Source organism: Daucus carota, chromosome 7 (genome assembly GCF_001625215.2).
Source record: "Daucus carota subsp. sativus chromosome 7, DH1 v3.0, whole genome shotgun sequence".
In the NCBI taxonomy this organism is placed as follows: Eukaryota; Viridiplantae; Streptophyta; class Magnoliopsida; order Apiales; family Apiaceae; genus Daucus; species Daucus carota.
The window spans coordinates 5,047,315-5,059,409 of NC_030387.2; the positions used below are offsets into that span (position 1 = coordinate 5,047,315).

Here is a 12,095-nt window from a genome sequence, read left to right on the forward strand (position 1 = left end):
ATATTTAATTATATTTTGCACTGATTTGGATATTTATTTAATATATTTTCATGTTTTATTGTAAGGAATAAGGAATTCTAAGTTGAGAAGGATTTGGAGATAAATTAGCTATTTTGGAGCTAATTTCTATTAAAATTCGGATTTATTGGGTTCTACCCGATTTCTGCATTGTTTGGGCCATAACTTGAGTTCTGTATGTCGGATTTGGACGATCTTACAGCCCACGCGAAGCTCTTGGAATTTTCTTTAATTCAGAAGTGGTCCAGTAAGCAAAGTCCAACTGAAAAAGCCCGAAAACAGAGCAGAAAAGAAAGCAGCGAATTTTGAGAGAGAATCCTTGTTGGTTTTGGAGTCTATTTTGTATATTGATTTAAAATATTAGAAAGACTTTTATTATAGAAAGAGGATCAGATTTTATTATTAGAAGATTACCATTAGAATAGACATTAGTTACTTACGCTACTTTACAGAGGGTTAGATTTTCTTCTCTTCTCTTCATACTTTGTTCTAGACATTATTTTCTCCATTAATAGAAGCTTTGAGGTATTTCTTGATCATCTCTTGTTTATTTGTTAAGTTTTATATGGCTCTCTTCACTATTCTTGTTGCTTTTACTTTCGCTACTATGTGTGAGTAGTTTCATTCTAGGACGGAAGGGGAGCCATGTTTGCACCATTATAATGCTTTATTTTCATTAACGGTTTAATGGGTAATGTGTAATTCTAGTCTATATGTCTTGATGTTTGATCTGTGTAATTGGCCAATATCATAGATTGATTGTATGCAAATAGGAGTACAAGATCGAGAGATGTACTTACTAGAGGCACACATAATATTAGCGGGACTGAAATTGAGTGCGAGAGCATCAATGGATTCCTGAGAGTGTTAATGCTTGAGAGAGATTAACAATTGCTCTAATTACATGACTTGTTGAATTATTATATGAATAGCTAGTTTTGGTGTAAGCATGGTGAACCTGAATTGTCCTAGACTTTAGTTAATTGATATAAATCATCTTTATATTGCATTATTTAGTTAGTAAAAATATCTTAAATATTCGTTTGTCTTGTGAAACAATTTGCAATAGTCAGATTAAGATTCTTGAAACTTGTCTCCTTGTGGATTCGACCCGTACTTGCTAGTTTCTGTTTACAACAGGCACCGTGCACTTGCGGTAGATATTATTTTACACATCAATTTCGTACCATTTATATAAAAAGTCAAGAAACACTTATAAAAAGCTGGGAATACTATCTTTTGTTTCATGACTTCTGTTTCTTTCCCAAACACTTTAATCACTCATAAGTCTTAACTTGCTTATAGCTTCTACTTCACTTCTTTATTTTAGGAAAAAAACACTTATTTTAACCTCCCCCAACCGGCCCCTTAATATTGCGAATATTGAGAATTTTGAACTATAATATAAATTGAGAATTCTAGAAATACGGAAAATGTGTATTTAAATCACGATCCGTAAAAATAGCCCGAGTATCATTTATTAACGCTGCATCGTGTAGCGTTTTGTATATTGATCTAAAAGGTTACATCATTTAGCGTTTTTGTTGGGGTTAAATGAATAAAAACACTATTTCATATAGTGTTTTTCCGGGGTTAATAAATAGAACGCTACTTCATGCGCATTTTGCTGAGGTTAAAATAACAAAATGCTACATGATCTACTATTTCTTTCCAAAACTAAAATTTTTTGATTATTCAGTGTTGAATAAAACTATTTGGATCATTTTTATCAACTATGTATTTTGGACATTACTTATGTGTTTTGTGACATATGAGGTCTTTTCTCATACTATTATAAGACTAGTTTTTGTAATTCTTTTAATTGATCATTAGTTCTATTTTCAGATTATCTAAATGTTCAGACGCAACAAAAAACACCCTAGTGGTCATTAAAAAGAAAAAAATTCTTTTGAGAGCCGATTCTCATAATTAGGGTTTCAGCCACCACTTTTTCGCCTTCCAAATCTTCATTTCCCCTGCCAATATTTATCCTTCTTCACTCTTCCGTCTCTTTTTCTATTTATTTGGTTTTGAATAAAACCTAGACGTAATCTTTTTGTGTTAGATCTTATTAGTATCTTGTTACCAAAGATGTTAGTTGTGTCATCGTTTTGGATGTCACCGTGTTGTCTTGATATTCTTGTATGTCTTGATACTTGCTTCAGTTAATTTTAATGATTTATATGAAATTGAGAGATCAATAAACTCGCATCGAATCGATTTTGAGATGATGGTCGATGATGAATATTGCAAGAGCTCACCTTACACAATAAAAAACAGTTTATATTTTGGAGACATTTGTTGCTCCAATATCAGTTTATGTAATTGATAATTTTGAATATTGGTCAATAATGATGCTTATATGAAGGTTAATTGATGTAACTTGTATTGATCGAGATGTTATAATAATACCTTTTAGGTTAATTTTTTAAATATTCTAGGCCTTAAGCGATTATTTGTTCAATTCATTTTTTATATTTCACAATCAGCTCGAAGATTTGTCCCGACTAAATTATAATATTTTTATTGTTAAGTATTTAAAATTGTAAACCCTGTTCAACTTGTTGAGCTAAAAATTTCATATTTTTTGTTAATGTATTTATAAAATAGGGGTGTTTTTAGTGTGTGTCCACCGACTCACATTAATAATTATTTTTTATTTAGGTGAAAATTATTAACTTCGACATCAATTCATGAAAAGGCTAAATGAAGATCCAAAGGGAACCTAGCAAGTCAGATTAATAGATTATTGATGCCCACACACCCTTTACTAAGTTAGCATATACTCCTATGCTATCAATTATGATAACAAACATATTAGTCTTACTTGAAAAAATATGGAATTTTACATCAAATTAGCTTTAACTCTTTACCAAGTTACATATAACTACTGCTTAACAAATTTTGACACTATTATCTCTAATTTATGACTAATTTTGACACAAGACAATAAAGATAAGTGGAGTCTCCAGAGACTCCAGTCTCCATTGAGCAAGAGATGAAGATATGAATATGTGAAAATTTCTTCAACTTATCTGCACATTGAATGGAAGATCTTAGATCTCTAAATCTATACTTGCATATCCTTAATTGCATGCATGCATGGATAAGATAATGAAACTAACTAATCTATCTCAACAGCTATATATAAACCCTTGATCTATGCTCTTCTCTGGTATAGTTACACACATTGGTATCACATAACAACTGCAGATCACCATGGCATTCGGAATTCTCCTTGCTCTTTCCTTCGTCGCCTCATCAATCCTTGGTAAGTTTAATTTGTACTCACATTTTTTACTTCTATTAGGCCTTTTAATTTTCATATAATTGTATTCTAACATAATTTACTTGATCATGATCAGGCGGCGAAACAGCTACATTCACAATCACAAACAACTGCCCCTACACCATCTGGCCGGCCACACTGACCAGCAGTGGACCTGCCATCTCATCCTCAGGCTTCGCCCTAGCTTCCCACACTTCCAACGCCCTCAACGCGCAAGCCTCCTGGTCAGGCAGAATCTGGGCCAGATCCTTCTGCAACGACGCAGGCACATCCTGCAGCACAGGGGACTGTGGCAACCTCCAATGCGGGTCCGGGGGAGCCCCACCCGCCACCCTAATCGAATTCACCTTAAACGGAGACGGAGGGAAGGACTTCTACGACGTGAGCCTCGTAGATGGCTTCAACCTCCCTGTTAATGTGGTTCCAGGGGGAGGCTGCCCGCAAACAAGCTGCCCTGTGGATGTGAACGCTGATTGCCCGGGTGATCTAGCAGTCAAGGATCAGAGTGGCGCAACAATCGGGTGCAAGAGTGCTTGTGTAGCGTTCAATCAGCCGCAGTATTGTTGCACTGGTGACCATGGTACGCCTGACACGTGTCCCCCGACAGATTACTCTAAGTACTTCAAGGGGAAGTGTCCACAGGCTTATAGCTATGCGTATGATGATAAGTCTAGCACCTTTACTTGTCCTACTGGACCTGACTATGCGATCACTTTCTGCCCTTGATCTCCCGGTTGTTTGTATACTAATTTAAATAATGTGATACATGTATGTAATTTAAATTAATGACAAATATATTTTAGTTTGAACCTACAGCAGACCAGCCCACAGATCCTGGGCACAAGTTTTCGTTTTCAGTTAGTAATATGATTTGGATATAAACAACGATTAAGTTTTCCAAAATGGCCTCAAGATATATACAACGATAAGAGATAAACAAAGATTAAGTTTTTGTGGGTGAAGCTATTGATTTTATGTGTGTGTATTTGTTTCAGTTGTTATTAAGTTTCGAAATTTTCATGAGAGAAAAAAAGGTGCAGCATGATAGCTTTTAATTCTGTCTTTTTTCAATTTTTAACGGATATTATGATAAGTGACCTAAATGAAATGTTTTTGAGTTTGATGACCCGATTGCAAGTTTGTAGTCAGTTGAGTGACCAAAATGCCACTTCAGCACATGCCACGGTGGATTTATTTAAGCCAAGTCACGACGCTTAGTCAGCTTTTCGTCAAACTTTTAACGGAGTGTAACGGCCAGTGACCTGAATGAAAATTTTTAAGAGTATAATGATGTGACTGACAGCTTTTTGAGTTGGATGACCCAATTGCAAGTTCCGGTCAGTTGAGTGATCAAAACGCCATTTAACCCGTTTTTTGTTGGATTCCGAATTTTAGATCACACCGAGAAGATTTCGTTAGACTTCGACCTAAAATTGCGAATTTCAAAAATTTTGAACAAATGTAAACTGAGAATCGTAGACACACAAAAAGAAAAGAAAAGAAAATATGTATCCAAATCACGATCCGTAAAAACTAGCCCGAGTATCATTTAATAATGCTGCATCGTATAATATTTTGGATATTAATATAAAACGCTACATCGTCTAGTTTTTGTTGGGGTTTAGGATTAAATGAAAAACACACTATTTCATGTAGCATTTTATTGTGATTAAAAGAACCAGACGTTATTTCATGTAGTATTTTGCTAGGATTAAAAGAGCAAAACGCTAAAACGCTACAAGATATAGCGTTTTGCTGACATGTAGCGCTTTGCCGAGGTTAAAAAAACAAAATGCTAAACGATTTAGTATTTTCTTTCAATACTAAAAACGCTAGATTATCTGATGTTAATAAATAGTATTTGGGGTTATTTTTCCCCTACTCTGTTATTTTGGGTATTACTTATGTGTTTTGTGACATCTGAAACTTTTTCTCATATTATTATTGTAATTTTTTCAATTGATCATTAGTTCTATTTTCAGATTATCAAAATATCCAGACCCAACAAAAAACTCGAGTGGTCATTAAAAAGAAAAAAAAAGTTGTTTTGAGAGTGAGCTCTCGTGATTAGGGTTCCAACCGCCACTTTTTCGCCTTCGAGATCTTCATTTACCTTACCGATTACCCCTCTTCGCTCTTTCATTTATGGTTTTGCATAAAATCTAGATTTTTTTTCATTAAATCTTATTGAGTACCTTGTTATCAAGATTGTTAGTTTGTGTTAATTTTTTTAGTATTGTATCTCTTAATATTCTTGTATGTCTTCTTATGTTTTGGTACGGGGTTCTATTATTTTTGTGAGAATGATTTATATGATATTGGGAGATCTATGGAACTCGCATCAATTTTGGGACAATAACGAATATCGCAAAAGCTCACTTTTCACAACAAAAAATAGTTTATATTTCGGAGATATTTATTGCTCCAATATTAGTTGATGTAACTGATATTTTTAAATATTGGTTATAAATGATACTGTTAGGAATATGTCTTTCTTGATGATAAGTCACTTAATGTAAATGTAGCCAATCAACTGATGGCATTTTTATGAAGTATCAGTTGATTGGATATCCCATCAACGGGTGATGTGGAGCTGTAATAGGATTGTTTTTTATTGTAAATTAGCAGTTGGTTTGTCAATATGGCAACTGATAATTTGGTGTTTCATCAACTGATGTGTAGATAGGATGGTAAATTGTAAATATTCTAAATCATGTAATTTGCACAAGTGAAGTGATGATCAACTGATGATTCAGTTTGTCAATTGCTAAATAAAGACTGCCAACTGCTATCAAGATCAACCATCAATTGCTAAGGAATAGATTTGGCAACTGCTAATCTTGAAGAGCTATCAACCGCTAATCCTGAATAGTATTCCAACTGCTATGAAGAAGTGAACTGTCAACTGCTAGTATGAAGCGTCAACTGCTAACCAGACATTACCGGTTGGTGAATAGAATATTAACAGTTGGTGGCACTTAGTCAAAAAGAAGTACAGCAGTCACATGGGTTGAACAGTCCTGCAGCATAACAGAAGCTAGACAGCATGTCTAGAAATATATTGAAGAATGTGCAGCATACCTTTTCTGGCTATGAAACAAGGTGGCGCGGCTAGCATGAAGAACTGTTAGTATAGGACAATAGTTTCCTTGTTTATGTTAGACAGAAAAGTTATATGGAAAGCTAGTTTAGACTAGAGTAGAAAATATCTATCGGTTGGTAAATATATAAACCATGTGTGTAGATCATTTTCAAGTATCAGTTGTACAAGAATTTAGAAGAGCAACTTAGAACTCTCTAAGAAAGATATCTGTAAAGGTTAGCTCTTCAATCTTGTAAGCAGCCAAGCTTGTCTTGGAAATTCTTCAATATATAAAAACTCTCAGGTGGATCAAAACAATCCACCTGAAATTTTAAAGATTGTTGTTTTGTAATCTTTATGTGCTGTAGTTTCTTGTTCTTGACTATATTGTCTACTTGAATGCATTTCTGTGTTTAAAGTTTACAATATTTTGAAAAGATTGTATTCAACCCCCCCCCCCTTCTACAATCTAACCATTGTATATTGCTGAAATAACAATTGGTATCAGAGCCAGGCTTCTAACATACAAGAAGTTCAAAGATCTTAAAAGCAATTTATCATGGGTAAGAAGGATGAAGGAGTGAAGATTCCAATGCTGGACAAAGAGCACTACTTTCACTGGAAAGTAAAAATGAGGATGCATCTTCTGTCTTTTGACACCAGTTACATCAACTGCATAGAAAAAGGTCCTCATGTTCCTATGAAGATCAGCACTGAAGTTAGGGCTAATGGAGAGGATCTGGTTGATTCCTATGTTCCTAAAAGTGTATCTGAATACACTGAGGAAGATGAAAAAGAAGTGCACAAGGATAAGAAAGTCATGAATATTCTCTTCAATGGAGTTGACTCAGACATGTTTGATAATGTCATAAACTGCACAACTGCCAAAGATGTATGGGATACCATTCAAACCCTCTGTGAAGGAACTGAGCAAGTGAGAGAAAACAAGATGCAGTTGTTTGTACAGACATATGAACACTTTCACTATAAAGCTGGTGAATCCTTAAATGATGTGTTTAGTAGATTTCAAAAATTGCTAAATGCACTCAAGCTTTATGGAAGAGTATATCTGGTGAAAGATTCTAATCTCAAGTTCTTGAGGTCTTTGCCTAAGGACTGGAAGCCAATGACAGTGGCTCTTAGGCAAGCTCATGATTTTAATGAGTATTCTTTAGACAAGCTCTATGGTATTCTTAAAACCTATGAGCTTGAGATACAACAAGATGAGGAAATGGAGAAAAGTTCCAAGAAAGAAAAATCTGTAGCTCTGGTTGCTGAAAAGAGTGATGAAAAAGATGAACCTGTCAAGAATGTGTCTGCTAACATTACACCAAGCAAGAAATCTGGTGAAGGTAAAGCTGAAGGGCACAAAGGCAAAAGCAAAATGGTGATGGAGAATGAAGATGATTCTACTGATGAGGAATTGAATGACATTGATGAGCATTTGGCTTTTCTTGCTAGAAAATTTTCTAAACTTAAGTTCAAGAAAAATGCTTCATCTGCTAGGCCATTCAGAAAAAGCAATCAGCCAAGGTCCTCAAATCTGGTTGACAGATCAAAATTCAAATGCTTTAACTGTGGACTAGCTGGTCATTTCTCAAGTGAGTGTAGAAAGCCCAGGGCTGAGAAGGAAAAATCATCATCTGAGAATGCTGATTATAAGAAGAAATATTTTGACCTTCTTAACCAGAAAGGAAGGGCATTTATATCTGAGGAAAAAGATTGGGCAGCTGGAGATGATTCTGATGATGAGCAGCTGGTCAATCTTGCTCTTATGGCCCTTGGAGATGAGTCTGAATCTCCCACATCAAATAATGGACAGGTATCTACCACTAACACATCTGAACTTTCTAAGATTGAATGTAAACAAATTATTGATGATATGTCTAATGAGATTTACAATCTTAGAACTTCCCTCAAGTCTTTAACAAAGGAGAGTCTTAGAATTAAAAAGACTAATGAACTTTTGACTGAGAGAAATAACTTCCTAGAATCTGAGCTTCTTCAATTAGAAACTTTTAAGAAAGAATCTAGGGTTGCTAAAGATGAATTAGTGGTAGCTCTTAAAGAAAAAGAGATCTTTAAGAAGCAACTAGAGAGAGAACAAGAGATAATGGCTAGATGGAAGAATTCTAGAGATGTGGTCTCCAATATGCATGCTACAAAGATTATTGAAGAGAAATGTATAAGTGATTGGAGTTCCATTAAAGAAGAGCTAGAGAAAGAAGGAGATCAAGGTTCTGCTGCTGACCAATCAACTGATAATGATCATCAGTTGAAGAACTCTTCATCAACCGATGAGAATTATCAGTTGAGAAGTCAGAAATTGGCTAAAAAGAAGAATAGCCTGGATAAACTCAATGAGCAATATGGGCCCACTAATAAAAATTTTGTAAAAGAGGAATCCAGTTCTAACAAGCCTGTCAAGGAAGTAAACATAGGGCATTTGTCTAACAAGCAATTGAAAGACAAATTAGATTCTGTTGAGAATAAGAGCATTAAAAAGAAAAGCACTAGAAATGGTAAGGTAGGTATTAACAAAAAGAATAATTACACTCCTGATAAGAATGCAGTCAGAAAAACTTGTTCTAAATGTGGTAGTGAAAATCATCTTGCTTCTAACTGCAAATCTATATTGTCTAATTCTACCATGCCTATTCCTGTGCAATCTGCTTCCATGCCTTTTATGCCCATGTTTCAAAATTCATCTGCACAATATGCAAGCATGCCATTCATACCAAATCTATACTTTAATGCATTTGCCATGCCTTCTATGCATATGCCTCAAATGACATGTCAAATGCCTATGATGAATGCTGCATACATGAATAATATGTCTTTGAACAATGTGGTTGATGACAAGCCCAAGAACTCTGGTCTATCCTCCAAGGTGAAAAAGGATGCTACTCCTACTAAACCTAAAGAGGAATCTGTCTCTAAACCTAAAGCAGATACTAATAAGAAAGGACCCAAGACTGCTTGGGTACCTAAATCAAATTAAGTTGATTATGGCTGTTTTGCAGGGAGCAAAGAAAAATCTCTGGTATGTGGACAGTGGCTGTTCAAGGCACATGACTGGAGATATCTCCCTGTTAAGCAAGTTTGAAGAGAGAGCTGGCCCAAGTATAACTTTTGGAGATGACAGCAAAGGTTTTACTAAGGGATATGGCTTGATTTCAAAAGGGAATGTCATCATTGATAATGTGTCACTAGTTGAAGGTCTAAAGCACAATCTTCTTAGTGTTAGTCAACTATGTGATAGAGGACATCAAGTTTGGTTCTCAGATGGAGCCTGTGTTGTCTCTAACAAAAGGAGCAACAATGTGGTGTTACATGGAAAAAGAAAAGGAAATGTGTACATAGCTGATTTCAGCTCTCCCAATGCAGATCAAGTTACTTGCTTATTTAGTAAAGCAAGCACAGATGAAAACTGGCTGTGGCACAAGAAACTCTCTCATTTAAATTTCAAATCTATGAATGAGTTAGTAAAGAAAGATTTGGTTAGAGGACTTCCCAAAATGGAATTTTTCAAGGATGGTCTGTGTGATGCATGTCAAGCTGGAAAGCAAAGAAAGTCCTCCTTCAAAACCAAGTCTATATCCTCAATTGATAGACCTCTGCAGCTTCTTCACATGGATCTATTTGGACCAGTCAACATTATGTCAATCTCAAAGAAAAAGTATTGTCTTGTGATTGTTGATGATTTTTCTAGATTTTCTTGGACATATTTTCTTCATTCTAAAGATGAAGCAAGTGAGATCATCATCAATCACATCAAGATAGTAAACAATGTTAATTCAGCCTACATGGTAACAAGAATTAGAAGTGACAATGGGACTGAGTTCAAGAATTCAACAATGCGAAGCTTCTGTGAAGATAAGGGAATTATACATGAGTTTTCTGCACCAAGAACTCCTCAACAAAATGGTGTAGTTGAAAGAAAGAACAGAACTCTCATAGAAGCTGCAAGAACAATGCTTGATGAATCTAAGTTACCTACATATTTTTGGGCTGAAGCTGTTAACACAGCTTGTTACACTCAGAATATTTCTGTGGTAAATCAAGCACAAGGTCTAACACCATATCAATTGTATAAAGGAAAGAAACCAACTTTAAACTTTCTTCATGTCTTTGGATGCAAATGTTTTGTGCTCAGAAATCAAGGTGAAAATCTAGGGAAATTTGAGTCCAAGGCTGATGAAGGTATATTTGTTGGATATGCAGTTGGTAAAGCATATAGAGTCTACAACCTCAGACTAAACATTGTTATGGAATCTGTCCATGTTATGTTTGATGATAAGAAGATTACTGGTCTTGAGGATGAAGGCTTTCATGATAATCTCCAATTTGAAAATGAAGTTCCATATGTAATTCAAGATGATAGTGATGATGAAAACAACTCCAGATCTACAGCAGTTGATGGGCACAATTTATCAGTTGATAACAATCAACCAACTGGTAATACCATATCAGTTGGTAGTATTGATAGGGCTGCAAATGAGAGCTTTGAGACAACTGATAATTCATCAACTGCTAATTCCTCAAGAATTTCTAGGTTCACCATGACAGGGGGAGCTTCTCAAGATCATAATCATGATCAAAATTCTCATAATGAAGCCAGTTCATCCAGAAGAAATCTCCCCCCACAAATCAAGTGGACTAGAGATCATCCACCAGAAAATATAATTGGAGATGCAACTGCAGGTGTTAAAACAAGAAGTGCAACTTTGGAAGAATGTCTTCATGCTAGTTTCTTGTCACAAGAAGAGCCTAGAAAAATTGAAGAGGCACTTCAGGATGCAGATTGGATATTAGCTATGCAAGAAGAGCTAAATCAATTCGAAAGAAATAAAGTCTGGAAGCTGGTACCCAAACCTAAGGACAGAACTATTGTAGGTACAAAATGGGTGTTCAAAAACAAAGTAGATGAAAATGGCATAATTACAAGGAACAAAGCAAGGTTGGTTGCTAAAGGCTATAGTCAAGAAGAGGGAATTGATTTTGATGAAACATTTGCCCCAGTTGCAAGATTGGAAGCAATAAGAATCTTCCTAGCCTATGCAGCTCATGCCAATTTCAAAGTCTACCAAATGGATGTGAAAAGTGCATTCTTGAATGGTGAATTGGAGGAAGAAGTCTATGTGTGTCAACCACCTGGATTTGAAGATCCCAATTTTCCAGATTTTGTCTATCTGTTACTCAAGGCACTCTATGGATTGAAGCAAGCACCTAGAGCCTGGTATGACACATTATCACAGTTTCTTCTTGAGAATCACTTCACTAGAGGTACTGTTGATAAAACTCTCTTTTATAGAAATGTTAATGGTTCTAGTATACTTGTCCAAATTTATGTAGATGATATTATATTTGGGTCTACAGATGAAAAACTTTGCAAAAAGTTTGCCAAGCTTATGCAAAGTAAGTATGAAATGAGTATGATGGGAGAGTTGACCTACTTTCTTGGTTTGCAAGTCAAACAAGTCAGTGAAGGCATATTCATTAGTCAAACTAGATATATTTTTGATCTTCTCAAAAAGTTTGACTTAGTGAATTGTTCTGTTGCAAAAACTCCCATGGCCACTGCCACTAAACTTGAGTTGAACACTAAGGAAAAACAAGTTGACATCTCAAAGTATAGGGGTATGGTAGGCTCACTACTCTATCTTACAGCAAGTAGACCTGATATAATGTTTGCTACCTGTCTTT

The 12,095-nt window shown here is 35.3% G+C and overlaps 2 protein-coding genes across 2 annotated transcripts; both read left to right on the forward strand.

Annotated features, from left to right (window-relative positions):
* Positions 1–3,237: 3,237 nt before the first annotated feature.
* LOC108195618 (thaumatin-like protein 1) lies at positions 3,238–4,033 on the forward strand. The gene is made up of 2 exons (XM_017362599.2): positions 3,238–3,289; positions 3,384–4,033. The coding sequence occupies exons 1-2, from the start codon at positions 3,238–3,240 to the stop codon at positions 4,031–4,033; spliced, it is 702 nt and encodes a 233-aa protein (XP_017218088.1).
* A 2,915-nt stretch (positions 4,034–6,948) lies between these two features.
* Positions 6,949–9,390, forward strand: LOC108194520 (uncharacterized). Its single transcript, XM_017361481.2, has one exon. The coding sequence runs from the start codon at positions 6,949–6,951 to the stop codon at positions 9,388–9,390; it is 2,442 nt and encodes an 813-aa protein (XP_017216970.1).
* The last annotated feature ends 2,705 nt before the right edge of the window (positions 9,391–12,095 follow it).